A 27,911-nucleotide genomic window follows, 5' to 3' on the forward strand; every position below is an offset into this window, starting at 1 on the left:
AGCAAAATTTTTCACTATCTCATTTCCACACTGGCAAGTCTGAAAGTCTGTCTCATAATGTTAGTACAATTGTCTAGAAAACTTTCTTCATGCTCAGGCACCTTTCCTGCCTTTGCAACTTATTAACAGTTAATAAGTACAGTACATTCAAGATTAAACAGAGGTGAGAATATCACTTCATAAAATAAAATTCTGTTTAGGAAAGTTAAAGTCAATACTCTAGTGATGTGTGTGTGTGTGTGTGTTTGTTGGTCTTTTTTTGTTTGTTTGTTTTTGGATAATCTGGGATAGATTGCAATTTTTATACTATTCTAAAGATGCAGGACATTCACAGCAGCTGTACTGCATCTACCAGCTTGCGAAGCAAGTACAAACACAAAGTGCAGATTTCTGCACAACTCATCACATACTGCTGTAGGTTATAATTATATTCTGTAACACAAATAACGTTCCCTGAATTCAGTAAACATTTCTGATTGCTAATAAATAGATAAATGAAAGATTTCCTTACAGAAAAGCTGTCAGTATTTCTGTATTAAGATACAATATAAGAATAAATCTTTCTATAAAGCCCTCAGAAATACTGTTTTGTAAACGGTCACAGCTGGGACAAAAGTCACCAAACCACATACTGCTGAAAGATTTTTCCTTCCAGGTATTAAGAACAGATTATTCCTGTTTTATTCCTGTTTTATTAAGCCTGACTATCCCGCTTTATATATCTCTCAGACAGCTTCAGCTTCATTGTCTTCTTTCTCATTCCCTTAAGAGAAATTCATGATTTCAGTAGTAGTTCATTAAGATTTTTCTACCTCTAAGATAATACAAACACCAAAGGCTACAAGTATTTTTATATACATAAGAGCCCTTGAAAGCAAAACCTTTTATACTCAAAGTTTAAGCATGAGATTTATTTCCTCACAAGATGAACGAGATCCTTACAACCCATTCCTAAAAAATCTAAAGCAATACCTGATGTTTTCCTCTTCACTCCTGCTTCCACCCATCCCCAGCTTTTCATTTTCAGAATCCAGTACACCAGATAGAGAAGGGTTTTTCAATAAGTTTCAATGCTCTAATAAAAAACAAGTCTGCCTGTATATACTCCACATACTAAGAAAATTCCTGTAACACAAACCAAACCACTGATCTCATGCTGCATCTTTGATGTTCATTTTTAATACACCATAATAAAAGACACATCTGACAAAAACAAATCTAAAACATAACAAAATTAAAGCTTGTCTGATTTGACAGTACTCCTCCAATGAAACGTAGTAGTTAATCAATTCAATTTGGTTTCAGAAAGAATTCTGTTGTTGTCAAAGTATATTTTTTCAAAAGACCATCCATCTAAATGAACTACTATGAGGACATATCAAATAATTGCTGTCATTTTTGTCAGCAGAATAGAAGCAACTCTTTTCAAAAAGAAGGAAATTAGCAGCTTATCTGTGAAAACATTAAAAAAAAGGACCACAGGACCAAATTATATGCTTCTCTCCTTCTCTCTAAAATTATTAGAGCATACAGATTCCTGTAACTTTAATATGGAAAATACCACATACATTAAAAACATACATATACAAAAGAACAAGCCACTTTTCAAAATAAAATATTAGAGTAGAATTTTCAGAACTATTTCTGTGCCTCACTTTTATCCTATGTAAATTGAAATAATGGAATAGCAACAACAACAAAGTTGCTATGCATCTTTAATTGCTGCTATCATCCCAGATAAGATATTGCTGAGGCCTAGATAGGACCCTTGGCAACAGCTACAACTTGAATTACCAGATTTTGAGCTATTCCGTTCTGTCCTCACAAATACAACACTAATGAATCATAGAAGCTTATAGACCCTAAAAATGCAATCAGTCAACATGATTACAGCATACACTTTCATTGCATACCAGTGACTTACCCAGATATTTCCATCCTGATGGTAAGGCTTCCAGTTTCTCCCTGTATCACTACAGAGCATCCGATACTGAGTAACCCAGTCAGAACTGCTATACCTGCCTTGAGTTGCGATAGCACTGATCTGCTTCCTATTACCAAAATCCACCTGCAGCCACTGATAATGATCACTGTCTGATGGAGACCAGCCTCCTGCACCTGTTGGGTTGAAACAGAAGAGAGACGTAGACCTCAGACACCTACTTCAAAGGGAACACATTGCGAAGATGTTGATTGCTGGAAGGCAGACCAGCTGTGAGAAGTATAATAGAAAAAAGCATAAACATACAGAAGAAATATGATTGCTTTTTTTTAAAAAAATGCATCTTTAGTATAAATTCAAATGCATTAACGCTGTTGACTTAATCATTTTATGATGTAGTTATAATGATTTAATGTGCTGCTTGCTAGAGACTCAATATCTTCATTATGCTGTAATTACACTTTATTAGTTTTTGCCACATTATAATTGTTCAAAGGCTGACTAATTTGCCATGAAATTCTTTGTTAGGTTCAGTTGGCACAAATCAGTAACAATCTCTGGATTTCATAAGCACTTGAAACAGCATTTCACATTAAAGAGATAACACTGATAACACTCTCCAGCACAAGATACAGGCTGTATTCCTATCCTGGATCAACACTGCAGCTTGCACTGGGGTATGAACCAGCCGACATTAGGAACCAGAGGGTCTTGATCTGCCGTAGGGTCATGATGAGGGTCCCTTTAGCAATGAAGACTGGAGTGTTGACCACAAGGTCAGTAGGCCACGTACTGATTATTGGAGGGACTACTGAGCCTCCTACTCCAATAACCTCCCCCAAGTTGCAAGTAGGCCACACCACTTCGGTCCTACCTGCACCTTCCAAGGCCATTCTATTCTATGGGTACCTGGTTCTAGATTCTCAGGGACAGGGAGCAGAACATTAGTTTCATTGCCAATCTGGGGTCTGACCCAGTTATCAGTGCCCATAATTTGGATCCTTAGTGGGGAGGCCCATTTCAGTAGCATTATCAGGGCACTGGGTCTGCTGTCTCTAGGCCTGTTCATGTCCTGCAGGGTTTCATAGAGTCTTTGTCCACCCCTGCAGCAACTGAGAGGCTGTCTTCAAGAATACCTTTATAAGTATACCATTATAGCATTCAATAAGGCCTTCTTTGTTTTTGTGGCTCAAAGCTTGCTTCCTGAGGTATTTCTTGTGATAAGACTATGATTGATTTGTTGAGGAGGCAAGTGATGGGTGCTACCGTGTGGCAATCGACATCACTTTGGGAACATTTGAAAGCCCCTTCCTCCAGGGCTGTTTGCCTCCAGAAGAGAGTGCTCAGGAGTATTTACTGGTGGAAAATCTAGCCTGTGACTAAATAGCTCCAGCTTGGTATGGGAAAATTGGGGAATGATACCATCGTGTCCTGTGAAAAACAGGATGCCGATGGGCATCCCTGCTCCCTCTTATCTGCTGGTAAGGCCCGGAAGGTGGGAACAAAGGAGTTTCTGCTGAGATCCCAGAGCCAGAAGCTGCCACTCCAAGGAGAGCTGACTCAACCACTTTGGATTTGAGCTGTCACTCCAAAGACAGCTGACTGGACCACCTTGAAAGCATTGAAAAGGGGCCATCATTGCCATGGTCACTGTCATCGTTGCCACTGTTGTCGTCGTTGTCATCAACAGATCAACAATACCCGACAATCCACCACTACTGAAGATCAATGACTGAATTATGAACCATGCTGGATCCATGGTGGTGACTATCTCCCTCTTGCTTCCTACAAAGACTCCTTGCTTCTTCTTTCCTATCTTTTCTATTGCCCTCCTTCCCTTCCCCATTACCCTAATTCATAACAGTGTCTGTCCTCCTTTTCCCTATCTCCCTAGTTAAGATTTATAATAAACTGGTGGGACCAACATTTGAACCGTTGTTTCTTAATCTCACACTAGTTATATAATATTAAAAGAACTTCCTCTCCCTCCTATAAATTGGAGTGAGACACTGCCCCTGTCAGATTATATGGCAGGTGGAATCCTCATTCAGTGTTGTCTTCTTCTGCCCAGCATTGTATTACAGTACCAGTAAAAGGAGTCCCTTGGTTGCTATCAATGACTTGAGGTGTCCCGTTGGCAGCCACCAGCTTAGTAAGTGCCTTGATGGTACAGGCCTGGTTCACTCTCTGCACTGGATAGGCCTGCATTAGCCCACTTGCCATGTCGACACAAATCAGGGCATATCTTCTGCCTCACACCCAGGAAGGGGCCCATTGTAATCAACTTGGCATTGCTGGAGATGACTGTGCCCTCTAGCAAGATGGGCTGTTGTTTCAGACAATGATGTCAGTCTCATCTTAGAGCAAGAGTCACTGTCTTGGCATGCCTGGGTAATATCAGATAGTTGTATGGGCAGCCCCCATGCTTCAGTAACTGCCCACATTGTCTTTTGCCCAGCATGCTACAGCTTCTCATGTAACCAGCAGGCAATGTACTCAGATGGTGAATTCTCAATCCATCAAACTCGAGCCAGTATCGGCTTCATCACTTCCCGGTGACTGTAGGGGTTGGTGACCAGAAACACAGTAGATACATACAGTCTTGTGTTCAAACTGCATTCCGTATGTCTAACCACACACCTTTGCATGGATAGTCCATTCCTGGCTGGCTCACTGCTCAATCCAAAGAGTGATCCCCTAGTACACCAACTATCTGTGCAGATATTCAGGATACCACCACAGGGTTCCTTGGTTATAACCGTTCACATCGCTCACAGTTCTGCCCACTGGCTACACTGACCATCCCCCTTTTCAACTTAACCCTCTTAAAAGGAAAAAGCTTAGGTATAATTAGATTATTAAATTTATAATGGAATACAATTTTATTTTAGCGGATTCATAATGTTGAGTCAAATTTTGCAACTGACAAGTGTTCATGCCTTGTAATTTAAAACTAGGTTTGTGAAAGCATTTACCAGTGAAATCCATTGAAAAGTTAGGTTCAGAAAATATCCATTTGGGAAAATTTGGGCACTTAAATTTCTCTTTTTTTCACTTACATTTTAGGAGAATCAGAAAATTTTCTTCACATCATGTTTAACAAAATTTAAAGATATGTGACACTATATTTAACATTATGATGTGAAAGCAGATGTAAACACGAGTACTGTACAATGTATGAGACAGTCACCTTCTAACAGTTGCTAGTAAGTGAAACAAGACTTTCAGCCAATATTACAGAGAACAGCAATCATTCTTTTGGTTGCCTGATCAAATTTTATATCTCAATTTTGTGTTTCCTTTTCAGCTTTTCCAAATAAGTAAATAAATATATAGTCAAAAGTATGAAGGAGAAACACGTTCAGTTATAGTGGATCAGCATGTGAAGGGAATGATCTGGGAATTCCTCTTCCAGTTTGATTCATCAAGCTGTGTAATATTAGGGAGCTGACTTATTTGTTCGTTTGGTTTGTGATCTGTTTGTAACCTGTATTGAAACAAGGATTGGTAAAGGTTGTTTTTTTTTGTTTGTTTTTCAGATTAATTTGGAAGAAACCTAGATTAGATACAATTCCCCCACAAATCAAAGTACTTGAAATACTTTGTGTCTTCACTTAAGAAGCATTCATTCTAAAAAGCTCACATCCCCAGAAATGTGCATGTGCTTACAGCTAAGCATAATAATTAAATATTGTCTTGAATAAAAATATCTTCCTTGCTAGAATGAAAGAAACCTCTCTGATACTGGACACAGAATAGAGGAGATAATGAGAAAATATTTAACAAATTTTTGCCTTTTAAAAGGAGTACTGAGTTAGAAATTCAAACCTGTTTTTCACAACAAATATGACATTTTTTTAGAAATACATTTGTTTTTATAGAATAACAAATTATCTTTAGGAATGAGCAAAATAACCTAATGTAAACTCTTTGTTTTTAATTATCACTGGTTATATTCTGAATTATTGCATTGTTTTTATTTTTTAATATGGTGAAAAAAAAAGACATTGAATACATCTGTAATGATATGATATTCCATTTTACTTCATGTACTGCCTTTAATGCAAAATACACTAAAAACTATGAAATCAATGTGACTTATGAATAATTGGAAATATACAACAACTATAAAATATTTAAAATGTATTAAACATGCATACAAACATACAATATAGTTTACTTTCATTAATCAGGCAAGGAGCACGTATTGGTAGTAGAGCTGTAACAAATAAAAATGCAGACAATATCTGCTTCCTATTTTTACACTATTCCAGAATTTACTGGGATTAATCACACTCATTCAATAAGTAATTGACTCAGTGAAGTTAACTAAGAGTCATTGGGTACTGTCATTTATACTGGATAGCACTCTACTGCACAAAAAAAGACAACTAATTTCAACTTATGCAAGAATGATTGTAAAAATGACTGTTTGATAGCAGATACCAGAGAACTATATGTTCAACATACGTGGTACACAGATATCCATGCATTCAAGCAACATTCATGCACAGAAAGCCTAAGAATGTTAAACAGAAAAGCCAGCCAGAGAATGTCTGTTGATAAAGAAGGCTGTGAAAGACTTTTTTAAACTTTTATTTTCAAAACAGCTACAGAAATTTGTTTGATCTGCTCCTACTGCAGATAGATCAAACAACGTCTAACAAGTTTACTACTGAAAAAGATATTCAGTGATGCAGAAGATGCACAAAACCATATTCAAAATTAGAAGAACTTGTATAATATGGTTTAAGCACCAATGAAGAACTTGACTCAGCAACTCGAGTTTGAAAGAGGTGGGAGAGGCAGACAAGGTCTGAAGAGGAGGGGCAGCAAGCTTGTTTACCCACTTCATTTTATGGAAGCCTACTGGGGGGGGAGATGCATGATCACTAGAGACCCTCACCAAAAACTCCCAAATCTTCTGGAACCCTCAGCTGTGTAGATGGAAATGTGTTGCCACCCCAAGCTTGGACTCTCACCAACTGGACTATATAGAGCTGGACACTCATGTTTTGGTATTTTTAGTTGACCTACCACACATAGATCAAGATCCCAGCTAAAGACAACACTGGATCTGAGGATGTGGTGAAAAATCTCTTTTTTATTCTCTTCTTTTTCCTTTCTATCTCTTTTCACTTGTCTTTTTTAGTAGCCATTGCTTAAACATGCCTTGAATTAGTTGACCAGAATATAATGTCTGTGCCAAAGTACCTTTCATCCACAACACTTACTGTTGTTAGGAAGTGATCTGATTTTCCTCAAGGTAATTGGTTGGAAAGCTCAATGAATTCTTTTAGATTGTTCCTCTGAGTCACTTGTCCTAGAATTTATTCCTGTTTTAGTCACATTTATTCACCATCCCCTGACTCGAATCATAATATAACACAAGTACTGCAGTAAGTCTAATTTCCTGCACTTTTGAAACCAAAGGTCTCAATGATATAAATGAAAGAAGGATGTGAAATATAACTAGGAAATGAACTATTAAAAGCTATAAATTGAATAATAACTACCACCAACCCTAGATCTTAAAAGGTTAACTTTGTGTAATTTTAGAAAACTTCTAACAGCCTTTCAGCAAGGAAACTTAAAATCTCTCTTCTTTAATAACTACGTAATAATAGCCTGATTCATTCAGAGTTTGAATCTGCTTACTTGTATGGGAAAAACACAAACTAAATTTTCAATGACAAATAACACTTCTAGGTCACTCTAATATTGTCAAAACAATACTTTCTGATACTTTGCTATTTTCCTTGCTACTTTCCTTACTACTTGCTATTCCTTTATATAAAAGATAAATCAAGAGAAAAAGGAAGACTTTGAAATACTGAGATCATTCATCTACTGCACTTTAGAGAAAATATAGAGAGACATTTTCTACGGTACCTTCCTTAGAAAACAATATAACAAACACCTAAATTGCATGAATCTACCCATACTGTTAGTCAACTGTTTAGGATATCAGTGGCAGTTTCCACTTTTTTGTTTACTATTTGTCACTGTAGATACTGAATGTGTGTATACAGACAATAAAATGTTTAACTTTACACATAGAAAACAGAAGTACAATATTGAGTAGGTCTAGTAACACTGATAACTGCAAATGCAAAAGACTTGCATAGTTGCAAGGGTTGCACTTTTAAACTCTATTAGGCAGAGCCCTCTAAACCAACAGAAATCCTTATATAGGAACCACTGTCACTTAAAACAATCTGTTTCTGACATTAACGTGGATAAGTATTTTTTATTTCTTTATCATAAATAAAATGCATTAAGTTTCTTATCACAGAATAACAGAATGGCCAGGGTTGGAAGGGAACTCAAGGATCATGAATCTCCAACCTCCTTGACACATGTAGGGCCAACAAACCTCCACATTTAATACTAGACCAGGCTGCCCAGGGCTCCATCCAATCTGGCCTTGAACACCTGCTGGGATAGGGCATCCATAACCTCTCTGGCAGCCTGTTCTAGCACCTCACCACTCTCATAGTAAAGAACCTCCCCCTGACATCCAACCTCAATCTTCCCTGCCTCAACTTAAAACCACTTCCCCTTGTCCTGCTGTTATCTACTCTTTCAAAGAGTTGATTCCCCTCCTGTTTGTAGGCTCCCTTTAGGTACTGGAAGGCTGCAGTGAGGTCACGCCGCAACCTTCTCTTCTCCTGGCTGAATAAGCCCAGTTCCCTCAGCCTGTCTATGTAGGGGAGGTGCTCTAGCGCCCTGATCATCTTTGTGGCTCTCTTCTAGACCCTCTCCAACATCTCTCTGTCCTTCTTGTACTGGGGGCTCCAGACCTGGACACAGTACTCCAGATGGGGCCTCACAAGAGCAGAGTAGGGACAATCATCTCCCTGTCCCTGCTGGCCACCCCTCTTCTGATGGAGCCCAGGATACCATTTGCTTTTTGAGCTGCAAGAGCAGACTGCTGGCTCATGTTCAGTTTTTCATCCATCAGGACCCCCAGGTCCTTCTCCGTAGGGCTGCTCTCAAGGACTGATCCTTCCAGTCTGTATGGATGCCTGGGATTCCTCTGGCCCAAGTGCAAAACTCTGCACTTTGCTGTGTTGAACCTCATTAGGTTCATCCGGGCCCACCTTTCAAGTCTGTTGAGGTCCCTTTGAATGGCATCCCTTACTTCCACTGTGTCAACTGCATCACTCAGCTTGGTGTCATCAGCAAACTTGCTAAGAGTGCACTTGATTCTACTGTCAATGCCATTGATAAAGATGTTAAAAATCACCAGTCCCAAGACAGTCCCCTGAGGGAAGCCACTCATTACCAGCATCCACCTGAACATACAAACATATATTCATATGTTTGGATTTGTAATCCGATCTCTCCTTTCGAAGTAGAGATTTTTTTAGAATGTTTTAAAAGTTCTTTCCAGAAGAGACAAGCAATGGAATTACAGACAACAACATGAACAACCCTGATAACAGGGAAACAATATACACCATGCTCTGGAAAATGCCAATATTGATATTTAGAAGGCAATAATTATTGAGAAAACAGCAACATGATTATAATCAACCTCTACTTTACTTATATCCAATCTGTAAAAAACAAACAAGCAAAGAAACAAAAAAACATATGAAAAACTACAAAATTGACAATATTTCTTCGTCTCCAGAATTCAGTATTAGAATTTATCCTAACTAAGGCCACATTTACTATAAAATGGCAAATTAGACCCAAACTTTAGCATAACTGCCCATGAGTTTCAATAGAAACTTTACAGAGATGCATGAAGAATTGTTCTCAAGTAAGCTTTCACTCTCAAGTAAGAATCTAAATCACTTATGAAACATAAAATACAACTTACAAAATTTGTGGGCAGCAGAAGCCCTAATTCACTTTAGCAAGTACTTCTAGACTTTCTTAGACTGGTATTAAGTCTTCCCCTCCACTGAAAAATAAGCAAGGGGAAAATATTCCTAATTATGTTTCTCAAAATAGTTTAATTTTAATTCAAAACTCAAAAATTAAGAGTAAAAATTACCCAAGAGACAACAGTAGTTATCTGGATACAGTCCACATGGATCTTTTTTTTTCAAAGAATGTTATAATCACTATATTATTTTTTAAATCTCAACAGATCTTTCTTGCAGTATATGCAATAAAAATAAATCCCTTGATGTAGTGTCTGCTTCTTAATACTCACTGCTTCCTAGGATAGCTTAACTGAGCACAAATCATATATGAACGATCAATCTGTTGGTAAGGAACAGTGTTGATGTCTAACAGTGGAAAAGTGAATGAGATCTCATAGCTGTTATTCACAGTTGTCAAACTCAAAACAGCATAAAAATCATAAGCCTGGGGAGTCTCATCTTGAGCTCTTCAGGAACAAACACTGAGCAACTTCATTTTAATGAACACATCACTTTAAACTGTGCTTTTCCCATCTGTTCTGAATTCTGATTACATACGCAAAAAGAAACTCATTCACAATTTCATCCTAATGGAGTCTTAGAACTTGGATGAGATTTAAATACACAGTATGCATCATCTATATTCAAAACATCAACAGATTATTCTCCATGAGATGTTTTCTTGTTTTGCAGACTGAAAGTTGAGGCATGCCAGTCGTTTTCTGCGCCTGGCATACAAACCTCTGGCATACAAAATAACCACAGTGGCATTCAAGAGACAAGGAAGAGATTATAAAGATCTCCCTTTACTCATAACCTCGTTTCAATCAAGAGGACACAAATCTTTCATTGCATGTTTATACATTGCAGCCCTGTGGTTTTTCAAGCAAGTCTGGTCATATCCCTGGCAATTGCTAGCAAGGGTACAGCTAATGAATAACAAATAGTAGACATTCCCTCTGCAGTGCCTCTGCTGAGTGATCAAGCCACGGTCAGCAGATTCTTACCCAAAACTTTACTGATAGCCAGATAAGGAGCTGCTGTAATGTGAAGTTCTACCAACTGCGACTGAATAGCATTTACAGCACTTTGAAATCCAGATACAAGATGATTACTACATCACCGGTATTTCCTTATAGTTGTATCACAGATGACAGCCAGAATCTCACATTCAGTTGAGCACTGACTAGCCGCCCCAGGCCCACTTCTTTCTCATGGTCTTCCAGCTACTCTGCCCTAAGCCTACAGCATTGCCTGGAGTTGTTGTGAACCAAAGTGCAGGACTTGGCACTTGATCTTTTTAAACTTCATCCCACTAGCCTCTACTCATGATCTAGCCAGTCCAGCACCCTCTATCTGGCCTTCTTACTCCTTGGCAGATCAACACTTTCTCCCAATTTGGTGTCATCTGCAAACTTGCTGAGGGTGCAGTCAATGCCATCATCCAAATCATAAATGAAGATAATGAATGGGGCAAGCTCCAGTGCCCTGGGAAATATTACTTGTGACCAGTCACCAAACTGGATTTTACTTCATTCATAACCACACTCTGAGCATGACCATCCATCTAGTTCTTTACCCAGCAAAGTGTGTACCTGTCTAAGTGTGGGAGACAGTGATAAAGGTTTTACAAAGGTCTAGGTGGGCTGCATCAACAGCTTTTCCCTTGTTCACCCAGCAGGTCACTTGATCATAGAAGGAGATCAGGTTGGTCAAGTAGGACCTGCCTTTCATGAATCTATGCTGGCTGAGCCTGATCTCCTGGTTGTCCTGCACATACTGTATAATCATGCTTAAGATGATTTGCTCCATAACCTTTCCTGATACTAACATCAGGCTGGCAGGCCTGTAGTTCTCTGGATCCTCCTTTCTGCCCTTCTTGTAGATGGGAGTAATGTTGGCAAGCCTACTGGGACCTCTCCAGTTGATCAGGAATGCTGACAGATGATGGAAAGCAGCTTGGCTGTCATCTCCACCAACTCCCTCAGCACCATTGGGCGGATGCCATTTGGCCCCATGGACTAGTGCCAGTCAAGGTAGAATACTAGGTCAGTGTTTCCACATGAATCATGGAAGGTTTATTCTGCTCCCCTCCTGAGATTTCCAGGTCAGGGAGTAGAGTGTCCTGAAGATAACTGGTCTGACTTTTAAAGACAGATGTAAAGAAGACATTGTGAACCTCAGCCTTTTCCTTATCCTCAGTGGTCATGTTCCTTGTTGCATATAGTAAAGGATAGAGATTCTCCTTGGCTCTCCTCTTACTGTTAATTTATTTGGAAAAAAGTTTTTTGTTCTCTTTTACAGTGGTCAGGTTGAATTCAAGCTGGGCTTTTCCCTTTCTGAGTTTCTCTCTGCACATCTTAACAACTTCTTTGTATCCTTTCTGAGTTGCCCATCCCTTCTTCCAAGGAGGTAGATTCTCTTTTTCTCCCAGAGCCTCAAGAAGAACTCCCTTTTCATCCTCACCAGTCTTCTTCCCCGTCAGCTCATTTTGCGGCTCAGGGGGACAGCCAGTTCCTGCTCCTTTAAGACTTCCTTCTTTGGGAGCGACCAGCCATCTTGGACCCCTTTACTCTCTAAAACTCAATCCCAGGGACTCCCCGTACTAGTCTCCTGAACAATTCAGAGTTGCCTTTCATTTCTTCCACAAGAGAAATTCTCTTTTTCAGCTGGAGCCTCAGGGAATGCTTCATCTTCATGCACACCAGTCTTCTTCCCGGCCAGCTCATGTTATGGCTCAGGGGGCAGTCTGCTCCTGTGCCTGTAAGACTGCCTCCTTGATGAGTGACCAGCCTTCCTGGATCCCTTTATTCTCCAGGACTGAATCTCAAGTGACTGTCCCTACCAGTGTCCTGAACAGTTCAAAATTCCCCCTCCAGAAGTCCAAGGTAGCAGTTTCCTTGACTCAACCCCCCCAATTCTAGACTTCACCAAGATTTGAGAACTCTGCCATTTTGTGTTTACTATGCCTAAGACAGCTCCTGACCTCTACATCTCCTGTCAGCCCTTTTCTGTGATCAGCACATCTAGCGGGGTATCTCACCTGCCTGGCTAGGCTCTCTTATGAGCTTCATCAGGAAGTCATCTTCCACATACTCTAGAAATGTCTTAGACTGCCACTTCTGCACTGTATTGTATTTCCAGCATATATCAGGGAAGTTGAAATCCCCCATGAGAACAAGAGCTAGGGATTATGGAACATCCGCCAGCTGCTTGTAAAATGCTTTATCTGTCTCTTCATCCCAGTTAGGTTGTCTATTACAGACCCCAATGTGATGTCTGCCTTGTTAGTCTTTCCCTTCATCCTTGCCCTTATGAGTAAAGATTCAACTTTTTCGTTCCCAGCCCCAAGATCAACAACATCAAAACTTTCTTCCTTTTTTTCTTTTTTTTCCTTTCTTGCAAGTTCGGCAGGGAGTTACTCCACCAATCTATCTCCTGCTCTCACCCTCTTATATTCCTTAATCTCTTCACCTCCCCACTGAGCTTTGTCACCATACTGAACAGATCATCCACTTGCTCACATCTCATTCAGGTAGAATTCCTGCAGCCCTTCACCGGCAACAGGATCAGGAACTCCCTGCAGCCAGAGACCTGAACCATCTAATTTTTAGGCACACACTCCATCCGAGCCACTGCATTCTTTTTTGCCAGAGCTTTCTGCCTAGCAGAGATCATGGCTGGGTCTGTTATCTGTGAGCCAGTCTCCTGAGTAGACAGAGATACTATGCCTTCCTTGCCCTTCCGTGTTCACTTGCGCTGCATGAACTGCTTAGGCAAGCTGCTCTGCCATGCCCTATTTGATAGTCTTGTTCACTGCGCTCCCTAGTGGCTGGTTTTCCGAAAGCAGGGGGTGATCCCACCGCTGCTCCCGGCTCCATCCCAACCACTTCAGAACACCGCTGCCACGCAGAGGTCTATGGTGCCCAGCAGCTGCTCCGTGGCAGGGCTGTGGGCTCCGTGGCTCAACCAGCTGAGGCAGTTCCCTGCTTTGGCATGGAATGCTTCTGCTCCAGAGCCAAGTATCTCACCAAAAAGAGTTGTGTTAACTCTAAAACGAATTATGAAGTATGGTAGATGCCTCAGAATAAAACTCCAGTGCCTAAGCACTGAAGTTAGGCAGCAGAGGTTATATCTTCGGTCTTGAAATTGATTGACTTTATTTTAGTACCTGATTTGCAAGGACTGACCTCTTTCTGTAAAAAGCTTCCTTAATGTAGGTAAAAGTTTGCCATGTGGAATATTATTCTTGTGTTACCACCTATATACATCATCTCCATGTACAGGTGATACTTCTGTGAATGCAAACTTTAATGCTTTTGAAACAAGTACTCAATAGAAGAAATACAAGCATTTAGAAAAAGTATGAGAATTTCTATCACATCGTATGGGTATGATTTTCATGTATGTGAAACTGGAAGAAAGTGATTGCAAGGAGTAAGAAAGACCTATACTTTCCTGTCTGTAAAAGTCAAGTACAAACTTCTTAATCATCCATTGTTTGTGGCCAATCACTCCTGCTTGAGTGAAAACAAGGATTTACACATTCTGAGTTGAATTAGAGAGCTAATTAGGTCTGCCTTTTGAAATGATGCTGATAAGAACACAAAAATATTTATTAGCTATTTACAGATTAATATCCCAGTGCTGCTTCAGAATACTTAATGTTCAACTCTGGGTTTTTAGGATATCTGGTAGTGGACTTAGTTTCTGTTGGGATAAACAGTTACTGCTGTAATGGTCCTTGGAAAATATGGAAAAGTATATTTGTAATAAAACCATCCAGCCTGGCTGTCTGCAAGGCTGCCAGCAACGTGGATGATTTTCTGCTGGAGTCAGCTGTTCATTCACTTCAGAAGCTACTAATGAACTCAGTTGAGTTGTGCTGGAAATAATCTAGCTGCTCAGATATCTCAGGCTGATTTGCTGACTCTAGCTGTCTGTGGCCCTAGACATCTTCTCATTTTGCTTATGGCTCCAGGTTGCCTTAGAAATGCTGCCTCTTCAAATACTTGTTGGGAAATAAGATTTTCACACAAAGATGAAGACAGTATTACTATTATTTTTTCTTTCCTCTTTCCCCCCATTTAGACATGTATCTAGTAAACTGACAATGTATTTTGAACTCTTCAATTAACAAATTGGAAAAAATTTCCATCCTTTCTGTTTTCATCAGGTTATGGCAAATTAACTTAAGCCAATGTTGCTTTATTTTTATCCAATTATTTGAGCTTAATTTTCCACAGAGTTTACTTTGATTGTATTTTTAAAGAAAAAGATGATGCTTTCCTTTTAAAAACTTCCTTTTTCAGTGAACCTGTCTGTTCTTCATCTACATTAATTAATTTTATTATTATTATTATTTCTTCATTTTCAGAACATGATTTTTCCTTCCCATTCAGAGTCCATTCTGGTGTCTTCTTGCAGTGCATGTTTTTCCTATCATTCTGTACACTGCTTCAGGGTGCAGAAAGGACTTGTAGTTCCAAAAGAGTGAGCTATAGCAAGCATTTTTATTTGTACTTATAAGAATACCTTTTAAAAAAATGTGAATATTTATGAATAATGTTTAATTAGGACCCAATTGTTGAAGTATGATTTTAAGGTCAACTGAGTTGCAGTCAAAACTGTCTTCCAAAGATGAGACAATCATGGAGCTTCACTGAGCTGCATTACAAATGCAAACAGGGTGGATATATGTTTTGAAGTTGAAGTTATTAATTTGAAAGTGAGGAATAAGCACAATAGGTTATATGTTTAGATATGAGGTAGATGAACACATACAGGAAAATATATGAATCCAACAATAATGTCTGATAACTAAACAATAGTCATTAGGGAACAAACGCCGTTCTTAAAACATATTTCTAGTTCCAAAACAACTCTCTAATAACAAGCTGAGCCTGAATTATTGATATATATAAGAAAAGGAACAAAAACAGCGGTAGAAATTGAAATTATAGAAAAAAAATAGAAAATTAATCAAAAGGCAATTTTACTAATAAATGTGAAAGTTTTTCCTCCTCAGTGTCCTAAAACTAAATAAAAATAGAACACAGCTGTTACTTGTAGTGTTTCTAAATTGTTACAGTAATGCTTCCATTTACGTGTGCAACATGAAGAATTCTATGTCTGGTGTACAGATGCTTTTAATGATCCATATGAACTGCTAGAAGACTTTTTAAAATCACGATTAATTAGTTTTCCACAATTTTTAAAATGCTAACGTTTTTTGATAAGTCCTTACAGTTAACTTGCCTTGAATTCTGATCAACTAATTTGGCCGTGAAATACTTTTGTACATGAAATCACATGAAATACTTGTGTCAAATAAATTGTTGCCCTGTATAATGTATGTTTATCTAAAACATACATTTATAGAAAAGATCTTTTTCAAATTTAAAAGTAGAATTTTCAATTACTTATAGACTCTTAGCAAGAGCTTTATTATAGACAAACAAATGCTAGGTGGATGACAGTACTGTTTTTTTCTCATGGTTGTTACCATTATGTTATGCTACTCCATCTGTTACTCCTAAGTGCTTACCTAGATAGAAAGACATTGTTCAGTAACCTGGACAGTGCATTTACAAACCACTACACCAAATTTTAAATAAATAATGTGATGTAACAGCTTGTCTATATAAGGAGGTTGCAGTATTTAAGGTGAGGATTTACAGTGTGCTAATTAATGCACACTAACTCCCTACTGTCCTTCTCTGGGTGATGTTATGACAGTGAGCAATACTGTCTTGAAGGTTTTAATATCTATTCTAGAAAGAGCCTAGGCCAGGTACTCGGGAATTTCTGCCTTAAAAAGGCAGAATGCTCATAGTCAGAGCTGATGCGGAATTAATCTCATTGACTTGCTAGGAAGGATTTGGGAAATAGAAGAATCATATGCTCTTATGGATAACATCTTGCATTTTCTGTACAGAAACCAAAATTTAACACTCCACTAAGAAAAATAAATAACTGTCTCATTTACACCTATGTCAACAGTTAAAATTCCTGAAGCTTGTTATATAGACACATCAATAATTCGGATAAAAGGTCAAGGTCAGAGCCATGATTAAGAAGCAAGATGAAAGCACTGACAGGAGTTACATAGTGGTGATAAAAGTCCTGCTTTTTGAACATCAGCAGTTTTACAGAAGTTTCCCCCAAATTATATTATCAATTTTGTTGGCAGCTTCATATTTCTGACTGATACTGGACTGGAAAGAGAACCCAAGAAGCTAAATTTCTTCTGTATTTCACTGTGCAAAAGCTTATTTCCATACATTTCAAGATTCATTATGACCTTCATATTTTCACTGTCTTCTGGGATTATTGTTGAAGTTCTGAGATTGCTCAGTTCCAGAGCTTCCAAATATATTATATAATACTATGTTATACTGCCATAATGTAGAAATTCTTCCCTAAATTAAAATGAAATGAGGTAGAAGATGGCAGCATTAATTCCTGTACCAGTGAGAATTTTAAGGTCCAATAGTTTGGGTATTATTAGAAGGAAGATTGATAATGCATTATATGAAATTTGTGCTAAGAATCCTATGATGTGATACAGTCCACTGATTTTACTGATGGCAGGTCGTAAGATGTTAGACCTTATAACCTTGACATTACACATATGCAAGTTTTAGATAGCTTTTTCATAAGCTCTAGAATGAGTTAATTGAAAACTCTCCTTTGTTTCCATTTTAGTTGAGAAGGTGGTAGCAATAGAATAGTTTTGCAGAATAGGTAGGACAAAAATGAAAGGAACGCAAAAACCTATTTTAATTTATTAACTAGATTTCAATTAACATGTGTTATAGTGCAATCAGTAACTTAATGGCATATATAAACTCAAATTATTTCTGTTAGTCATTTTGAAAAGGAAAATGTATTTTGCAAAGGTAACATATTTCAAGTTACTCCAAATATTACATTGCATCTTTTTATGCACTGAGAATTTTAAGTTTAGTTTGCATAGATATAGGAAATAGTTACTGAAAAAATAATTCTATTAAGTGTGTACAAAATAAAATATATATATATAATTTTATCTAATAGTCCAAGCTTTTGCTTATAAGCCTCTAACAGGTCAAAACTCACAGTGCTCTTTCTTTCCTAAACCTACTTGCACTATAAAATTCATCACATCTTTCTAGTTTTCTCCTATGTTTTGCAACATCTCAAATTTCAAAGGTTTTCTTCTCCCTTTCCTGCAGACATAGCAGGGATAGCAGGAATTAATCTACCCTGTAATATTTCCAGTGTGATATGTTCACAAGAAATTGTATTGCAGAGAAGACAGTGTCCTTTGCTTACAAAAAGAAGGCAGAAGAGTCTACAGTTTCTTTGACCTTCTTGTTTTTTATTTCTTTCCACAATAATAAAATGATAGCATTTTTCACAGCTACTACAATTCAATTATTCAGAGCATTCAGAAGGTAGAATAAGCAAGGCCACCCATGGAAGGAACAGTTGGGATGTTGGAAGTCATATGTTTGCACACCTACTCCGTAATCTCAGGCTTCTGACTTGTGGAGATAAAATCAGAGCTGTAACTCTGATTTAATTACATAAATCAAAGATTCACTAACGTAGAGACTAAGGCTTCAAAATTATATACATTTTAAATATGAGTTTGCAAGAAATTGATAAACCTGCAATTAATTGCTGAAAATTTATTTATCAAATTGACAATTTCTTTAATAAAAGCTAACTGTTCTTTTGTCTGTTTTACTTATTTTAAATCAAGCTCATTTAATTAAATCAAGCTCTCTTTGCTTACGCTAATGAGAAATAAGGATTAGAGCAGGAACAAGGGGCAACATAGAGGATAGGAAGCTAAACAGGTTAAGTGAACAGTTACCTTTTGTAAGCAAGTTATACTTAGTCAATTCTGGACTTCCTCTTTATGAAGTATGTGTAATAATTATTATATCAGTGGAGACTTACAGTGGAAACTGTAGAATGCTGTGAAAATATGAGAAACATCCTCACATACTAAAACAAAACACAGAATACCTTAAACATATGTCCTAAAGTTTTCAGATCCATGTTTACTATTCCATGAAATTTTAGTACTGTTTGCCTAGATCACTAGTTACAGGATTTGCGTAGAAAGTGATAACAAACAGCAAGAGGAATTTTGTGAATGCTTCTGTTTCGTAAACCTCCTAAGGGCTAATGAAAATATTAAGCTCTTTGGTGTGTATCTTTCCATTTGCAATATTTATGGCAGAAACTACAACCTTCTTAATAACATGGACTGACTGTGCAGTCAATCAGTGTCTCAATGAATAGAATAAAATATACTATCTATTCTACTAAAGTATTTTTCCAGTCTAGAGTAAAATGTCATGAAAATAGCAAAGAAATTTAAAATTGGATTGGAGAATAGAATTTTCAGAAGTATATTTCCTCAGCATAAGAATTTGAGGCTCGAAGAGAGGAGAGCTTTTTCCTTTTTAATGACTTGAGCATAGTGTGGTTTAAATAGCATATTCAATTTGGGAACTTACTAGCTGATAATGACTCTTGGGAGAAAAAAAATATTAGTAGTTTCATTAGTAATATCTGTAATTCCATGATGTAAGAAAATCAACATTAAATCTGAGCTATTTTCCATCATTTATAGAAGCAGAAATATAAAAACAGTGAAGGTACAGTTCCCTTGTTAAACATAGTAATGAGTATTGTAATAATTTCACTGGTACTAGCATAAGGAAAGTAAAATGTTCATATAGAAACTTCAGTTTTTAGAAGTATATATGCCAAACTTTGTCATATTAAAAGATGGATAGCAACAGTCTAATTCAGTGAGTATTTAAGGAAAGAGATGCAAGAAAAGTAAATAAAAATAAAAGTCTAGTAAACTAAAGGAGAAATAATTGTAAAATCAATGATACTCTTGCCCAAATGGCATTTTACATATATATATTTTTTTCCAGTAGCCATTTTTTTTTCTATTTTAGAAGAAGTAATAGAAACCAGATGAGCTTATCTATGATCATGATACAGCAGGATTAACTATAAATGAAAAGCATTGTTTTAAGGCAAACTGCTCCCTGGCTTCCTTCAACAGTAAGCAATTGAAAACAAAAATTAAATGATGCAATAGCTATCAAAAATTCGGTTCAGACACACTGTAAGAGAAAGAATTAGATTTGTTAAAAGATACATAATAAAGTCTTCTGAAATAAACTAACTCCTGCCCTTTTCTTGAGACATCGTAAAATGTTAATCTATTTTCATTCATGACTTCTAAATTCCCAAAGCAATATAAGGTGTCATGCACTAGCCTGCAGACCTAAGACTGAAGAAACTGCTGATACTACTGACAGGCCACACGGTTTGCATTAATTCAGCAAAGGAACAGGATTGGAACTATTTTCCCTAAGTTTGTCTTTGGCTTCTGTTTAAGTCACCTTGTTGTAATAGCAACCGGGGAAAGGAATACCTATATGGAAGCGTGTGTAACAGTAACTTTTTATTCTCTTTTTGCCTCTCTGCCAAAAAAACGTGAAGATCCTGTAGTACTGGAAAAAGCTGAACATCAGAAGATATTGCAAATGTGGGAAATAAGTTAAATCAACAAAGCAAATGCAAAACAAGAGCAAAAACTCTTGTAGTTCTGCTCCAAAGACCGTGTGTAAGAGATTATTTTTTGCACCATTGTCTCAAAGCTTGCTGAGGACCACTGATGGACACATCTTGGGCAAAGGTTGAGAAGCCCTTTGTCTGAGGGACACAGATGGACGAGTCCAGGCAAGTCCTGGTGAAAGTTGGCAAAATCTTTTGTCTGAAGATTTGCAGGACAGGGGCTATGAGAGACAGATAAACTGCTGCTTAATGGTCGGGAAGAAGTCTTTTGTGTGGGCTTATCTCGAGGGAGATAGCATTATCTAAGGGGTACTGTGCATGACTGACCCAAGTGCCCAGGAATGCCACAAAACAGAAGAAGGATAAAAAAGGGACCAACAATCGTGAGTGTTAGGTGCCTGACATCAGAAGCCTCACAAGGTGATGCCTGCATGCTGATGTGCTCTCCAGGGGCCGGCTACCTGAGACCTGCCTCTTTTTCCTGGACTTGCTCTGTGCTCTACCTGCTTGCCACTCTGCCGTTGCTCTCCTGAGCTTTTGCTTCAGACCATCAGAATGGTGTGCAACGGGACACTGCTGGATCTTGGTGGTGACTATACCCATTTTATGCAATTCTTGCTTCTTTCATACCTTTCCTATTGCCCACTTTCCCTTTGCCATCACTTCAACTCGTAATAGTCACCAGTCTCCCCTGGACAGACCAACATTTGAACTGTTTCTTAATCTTACATCAGCTATACATATATCAAAGAACCTTCACTCACTCCTATAAATTGGAGTGAAACACCGTGACTTTGTAAATATTTCTTTACCTTATGAACATTGGTTTGTCCTTTCAGCTGAAGTCAATTATACAACTGTATTATGTGACTTCATTAACTTTATAAATTTGACCCAAGCAACAAGTTTTTTAGGTTTTTTTCTCCCTCTCTCTCTCTGTGGTGTAATTACTGTAACATGCAATGAAAAAGGAATTCATTCTGTTTACAAAAACAAGACAGCTAAAATTTTGTTGAAAGTAGCATTAATGCTTTACAGAAAAGCATTTTCATATTAAAAAAAATCATGCATTTCTTTTTCTCAAGGATGTGAACATAAGGTTGAGAGTGCTCCTTACCTCCTCTCTTGTTTAACTTGGCATACCCAGGCACATAGCTGCTTGTCATTGATGATGAACTGCTGAAGGAGGAGTGGGGTAATGCTGAGACCAGGGGTTCATCACACTTTTCTGAAACACAGGAAAAATTATTTTTTTATACTAATAAATATTCATACACGTTAAGGGGCAATGCACCCTTCATTTTTATTTTGAGTAGTAACACAGTTGTGACACTTGTGTATGTGCAGAATACATGTGGATACATCCCATCATTTCAGTAAAAACTTGTTTAACCAGGCAAGCGGCTCAGCACCACATAGTTGTTCACTCACTCCACCTCTTTCTAATGGGATGAAGGAGAGAATAAAATAAATTAAAAAAAAGTAGAACTCATGGCCTGTGATAAAACTATTTACTAAAATAGAGAAAGGGAAAAAAGAAATAGTTATGTAGTTATCTCTCTCTCCCTCCCTCTGTCCCTCCCTCCATCCCTCCCTCTGTCCCTCCCTCTCTCTCTCTATCTATCTACTTAGTAAAATGTATGTAACAAATGATGCAGAAATAATTGCTTATCACACAACATCCTTTCTCCCCCAGCTGATGCCCAGCTAGCCCTCCAAGCAGCAGAGGAGAGCAAGATGAATTCCCTCTCCTTTCTAAATCCCTTCTGCTTTATACCATGTGATACGGAATATGCCTTTGGCCAGTTTAAATCAGCTATCTTAATTCTATTTCTTCCCAACTCCTTGGGCCATTGCTGCGAATGGCCTTGAACCTATACAACACAGCTTTGAAGGTAACTATAGGTATTGGTGTATTATCAACCTTGTTTTTCTCATAGAGCCAAAACACATGATCATACTAGACACTCTGAAGAAAACAATTCATCCCAACTGAAATTAAGAAAAAGCACAAGAACAAAGAACTAAAAATAAAGACTTCAAGAAAGTTATAACAAAATTATCTAATGGTGATGCCTGCCATGGACCAGCACTCTCTGTAAGGATATTTACTATAAACAAACAAACAAACAAACAAAAAGAAAACATAATAATGCCTGCCTTTATATATCTAGAATGTTTTTGACGATATGCAAACACAGTGCTAAAGAAAATTATCATAAAATCTTTGTAAGAAGTAGATAGGATACTTTCAGTTCTGAAATAGAAGTGCTGATAACTGCTTACCTTAATAGAGAAAATAAATTAGGGCATATGAATAAATAACTATGAATTATTGCATATTACAGATTTACTGAAAAAAGGAAAATAATCTTTTTCTTAATGTAATCTCTAGAACCCATTTTAGAACTTCATTAATATTTTACTTAGTATAAGGAAGATTAATGTATCTAAGATTAATGCATCTAAGATGGTAAAAACCCAAAATTGGAATGTTTGTTTTTCTTATTAAAAAAAAATTAAACCAAATCTCTTCCTGTGTTGTTTGAAATTATGCAAATTAGAATGGATAGAATTGGCTTTTGATTTTTCAAATATTTAGGTCAGATAAGTTAAGTACTTCCCTTTATTCTAGTTTAATCACGAGTTACTTCAACAGATGTGAAATTCCAAGGTTAATTTACTCATTTACATTTCTAATACGAGCTATTACACAAGAGAAAAGATAGCTTGCGCCAGTCATCTTCACTAATCTTTTTAAATATGCAGAATGCAATACAGGCTCTGCTGCAAATGGAAACATCCTCAACTTATGCATCTAGAAAACATTACTCTTTCCTGGTAGGCAGTATAATTAATACTCAACAGCATGTGATTTTGGTGCAATTATAAAACTATGAACCAGCAAACCAGATCACATATTGAAACAGAGTTATTGCTATCTTCAAAAGAGGAGCTTTTAAATGAAAACTGAGGTAATTGTGAGTGAATCAAGTGATTTGTAATATAGATCTCCCAAGATTTAAATTGCATGTAAAAAAAACATAAAACTAGTTACGCCACAATAGAAAATGAAGCACAAAAATGTACACAAACACTAGTTTGTGAACCATTCTATTGACATTTAACAAAAAAGAAAAGAAGTTTTCCTCTTAAATTTCTTTGAGATTGTTATGGAAGAAAATAAAACTCACATCAGTATAGAAGCACAGGCAAGAATAAAGGGCAATTGCTTCACACTGAATTGGAGGAAAATTCTTGACTTTAAAGTTCACTGTCATGGTATTAAATGATAAAATTTTGACAAGGGATAATACATTATTTAAAATATTATTTTTTTATACTACAAAACAGAAGTACTAATTCCACTCCTCCTTCCTTCCCTACTTTGGCTCTTGCCACACAGCATATTTGTCACAAATCTGCGGTGGAAGAGGCCACAGTGTCTTGTGGCCAGATCACATGATCCAAGCTGGATTCTGGAGGCACATATGACCTTCTAGCAGCAGAGGAAGACTTGGAGAAAAGTCCTACATCTTGGATGCCAGGCTGCCAAAGTAGTATGAGATTAGAATTTAAGATTAAAAGTGAGGAGCAGATTGAAGCAATAATTACAAATTTTGCAGTAAACATCATGATCACAGAAAGACAGAGTTGCTCAACCACAAAAGTTTTTATAATGTAACTGTTTATGTATTGTACATTTTTTACATCCGTAAAAACAGGCATTCAACTTAAATATTTCTAGCAAATTACTCTCACTGCCACTTCTTTATTAGTGCTATCTAGACAAGGATTTGAAGTCATTCTTCATTAACTATGATGTCTTGGTAAACACTGTCCATAGCCGAGGGGTGGCATCTAAAGATCTTTAAGGTCCTTTTCAACCCAGGCCATTCTATGATTCTACAATTTAAAAACAGAAGGGTATATTAATGAAAAATATACACTCTACAGCTGAGCATTTCGTTTTCACTTTCCTTGTTTTTCACTTATTCCTCCCCAGCTATTTTTAAAAAAAGTCAAAATGAAATATGAAAATATAGAATTACAATGGAGAATAGGACTGAAAGAAATCTTTATATGTATGTGTACATACTGAAACATATATATATATTATGTACACATGTAGAGCAAAAGTACAGAATTTTAGTACATCATAAAATATAATGTAATAAAAGCATAATCAGTGTCAAGTAGGGCTTGTTAGGAGTCTACCTGCTTTGTGGAAATTCAATAAAGAGACAGAGGACTTTATCTAATGCACCGTAACAGTACCACAGAATGGATGTGAACACAACTGCAAAAGCTTTTTCTCATGCAGCACTTGAACCTGCATTCCTTACATATTCATCAAGATTGGTTTTTTTTGAGAGAATGTTTTATTACATTCTTAAAATCAAATATGTTTGTATGACTTTCCTCTCCATAATGTCATATCAGAGTGTTGGGGTACAGAGGACACTTCTAACTTTGCGAAAGAACATTTGGAATAGTAAGCTGTGGATACAGAAAAAGTCTAACACTCATGTAGTTTGATTGTAGAGGGAGACCATTAGTCCTATTAGCTGAAAAACATGTGAAATAAAAGTACTATTCTAAGCCCTTAAAACAAACAAACAAACAAACAAAAAAATATAAGAAGTCTTAACTTCTGCAAGAAAAATAAAATTGAGTTTTAGATGTATTAAGAAACAACACAGCAGCTGGAAAAAAAAAACCAAAACAACAACAACAAAAAACTCGAAACAATAGAACTTCTCAGAACTTATCAGAACTTCTTTTACTGATCTCAGAAACCATAAATAAAGTCTTTTTCATTTTGATAGTGATTGTCACTACCGTTCATGAAGCCACAAAAAAGGAAATAAGTAAATTTGTTTGGAAATAGTAATAGCTTTTAAATCATCATTCACTGTACAGTCTACCTTGTCTCTTTGATTCGTTAATCTATCCCATTGGATTCAAAACAATGGAATAAATAAGCTTGATATAGACAAAAAATAAAAATGAAACTCCGTGGGAACTATAATTGCATTTGTCAGTTGTCAGTGTTATCATAATTGTTACAGCCATGAATGTGTTTCATTCATTGCATGTGTGCTTTAGAAGTATTGAATGTGGACGTCTGCTGTCTCTTAGTTTAATTGAAATCACCAACAATGGGGGTAAAAAGAGCTGATACTTTCCTTCATCATTATCCAGAGTTACATTTGAATCCTATGACAACCTTTGAAGACCAACTAACAAACTAAAAAAATCAAATAAAAATACCTGACTTTAACAATGTTTGAAATACCACCCAAGGACAGGGCATCCACCACATCTCTGGGCAGCCTCCTCCATTGCCTCACTGCCCTTATTGTAAAAAAACTACTTCCTTACTATCCAATCTAAATCCCTCCTCTCTTAGTTTGAAACCATTTCTTATTTTCCTATCACCACAGACTCTGTTAAAGAGTCTGTCCCCTTCTTTCTAGAATCCCCCTTTAGATACTGAAAGGTTGCTATCAGGTCTCCCAGAGACTTCTCTTCTTCAGGCTGGACAGCCCCAGATCTCTCAGCCTGTCCTCACAGGGAAGGTCTTCCATCCCTTGTATTGTTTTTGTGGACCTATTCTGGACATGCTCTAACAGGTCCGCATCTCTTCTGTACTGAGAACTCCACATCAGTACACAATACCCCAGATGAGGTCTCACCAGGGCAGAGTAGAGGGACAGAATCACCTCCCTTGACCTGCTGACCATGTTTTTTAAGATGCAGCCCAGGATGCGATTGGCTTTCTGGGCTGCGAGGGCACATTGCTGGCTTGTGTTCATCTTGCCATTCACCAGTATCCCTAAGTATTTTTTTGCAGGACTGTTCTCTATCCTTTCATTCCCCAGTTTGTATTGATAGTGGGGGTTGTCATGACCCAGGTGCAACATTTTGTGCTTGGATTTGTTGAACCTCATGAGATTCACATGGATCCACTGCTGAAGTCTGTCTAGATCTCTTTGAATAGCATCCTGTCCCTTGGGTTTGTTGACTGCACCACATAGCTTGGTATCATACACAAACTTGCTGAAGGTGCATTCAAGCCCACTGCTGATGTAATTAATGAAGATGTTAAAGAGCATACATTTCAATACTGACCCCTGAGGAACTCCATTTGTCAATTATCTCCCTCTGCACATTGAGCCATTGATCACTACTCTCTGAGTACAACTCTGCAACCAGTTCCTTGTCCGTCAAAGAGTCTACCCATTAAATGTTTATCTTTTCAATTTGGAGAGAAGAATGTTATGGGGAACTATGTCAAAGGCCTCATTGAAGTCTAGTTAGATGACATCAGTGGCTTTTCCCTTATCCTAGTTGGGACAATGTTCCAGCAACTTCTGCTTATGTATTCCTGGCACTTGGGATTGTTCAGCCTGGAAAAGAGAAGATCAACAGGGGATCTTATCAAATATTTAATTGTAATTAAGTGTCAAGAGATTGGGACGAGGCTTTTTTCACTGGTGCCCAGAACAACGGGCAACCAGTCCAAACTGGAACACAGGATGCTTCTTCATCTGAACATGAGAAAAACTATTCTTTGCTTTGAGGATGAAAGAACATAGGAACAAGTTGCCCAGAGTGGTGGTAGGCTTTCCTTCTCCAGAGATATTACAAATGCATTTCTGCAAGGCCTACTCTAAGGAACATACCTTAGCCAGGGGATTGGACTAGCTGATCTCTAGAGGTCTTTTCTAACCCTTAAAATTCTGTGATTCCTGCTCTTGTTTGAGACATAGTCTAGTGAATTAAACACTGCTGATTCTAAGTGCATTAATATTTCTTTTGTTTGTTGTTAGAGATATGCTAATTCTCCTATGCATTTATTCAGTTTCCAGAGAAGACGTGCTACCCTATAACTGCTTTTCACAAGTGCTTGGTAGTCTATTCTTTTTCCTGAGCATGTTATGGGCAGATCACTATTTGTATTCCAAATGGAGAAGTCAAACGTGTTTAGGGTAACTAACATTAGCAGGAATTAAACTCAGAAGATCTGATTATCTCCTTTGCTCCCTAACATTAACATGTTAGGGATACATATTTTAAAACAGGAGCCTTATGCATTACAAGTAAGGATTAGAAGTTCCTTTAAACATCTATTTTCCCTTGCACTTGACAGAAATTTTCATGTGATTAATGAGTAGTCTTTACTAATAGTAGTTAAGATTTGTGTGTGTGTGTGTTTGTAACTGAATGTGTTATGTAAAGGAGAAATGGTTGAGACTTTTCTCAGTCAGAAAGCTGTGGCTTTGTGTATTTCTTGATTGGGACATTTTTTAGCATTACTTCAAAATGACTCACCTGTTTCACATTCCACTAGCAAGTGCGTATAGCTATTTTGGGCTCAGCACAATACTGTTGTGTTTACTTACCTTTTCGTAATAAAGTTAATCAACTTCTTAGTTCTTTGCTTTTGAATTATTATTTTTTTTTTTAAGAAAGTCATATATGGCATC

At 37.4% G+C, this 27,911-nt stretch overlaps 1 protein-coding gene across 2 annotated transcripts in view; it reads right to left on the minus strand.

Annotated features, from left to right (window-relative positions):
- CNTNAP2 (contactin associated protein 2) overlaps positions 1–27,911 on the minus strand; it is a 793,259-nt gene that overhangs the window by 488,802 nt on the left and 276,546 nt on the right. Inside the window, exons 2-3 of one of the 2 annotated variants that reach the window (XM_010708239.2) lie at positions 21,536–21,646; positions 1,925–2,118 (exon numbers count right to left, since the gene is read on the minus strand). In XM_010708239.2, the coding sequence (XP_010706541.1) occupies positions 1,925–2,118; positions 21,536–21,646 (305 nt within the window). Of the gene's footprint in view, positions 1–1,924; positions 2,119–21,535; positions 21,647–27,911 lie in introns of those variants that run through there. The other variant, XM_031552712.1, reaches the window with a different exon arrangement.

Source organism: Meleagris gallopavo, chromosome 3, assembly GCF_000146605.3.
Source record: "Meleagris gallopavo isolate NT-WF06-2002-E0010 breed Aviagen turkey brand Nicholas breeding stock chromosome 3, Turkey_5.1, whole genome shotgun sequence".
Taxonomy (NCBI): domain Eukaryota; kingdom Metazoa; phylum Chordata; class Aves; order Galliformes; family Phasianidae; genus Meleagris; species Meleagris gallopavo.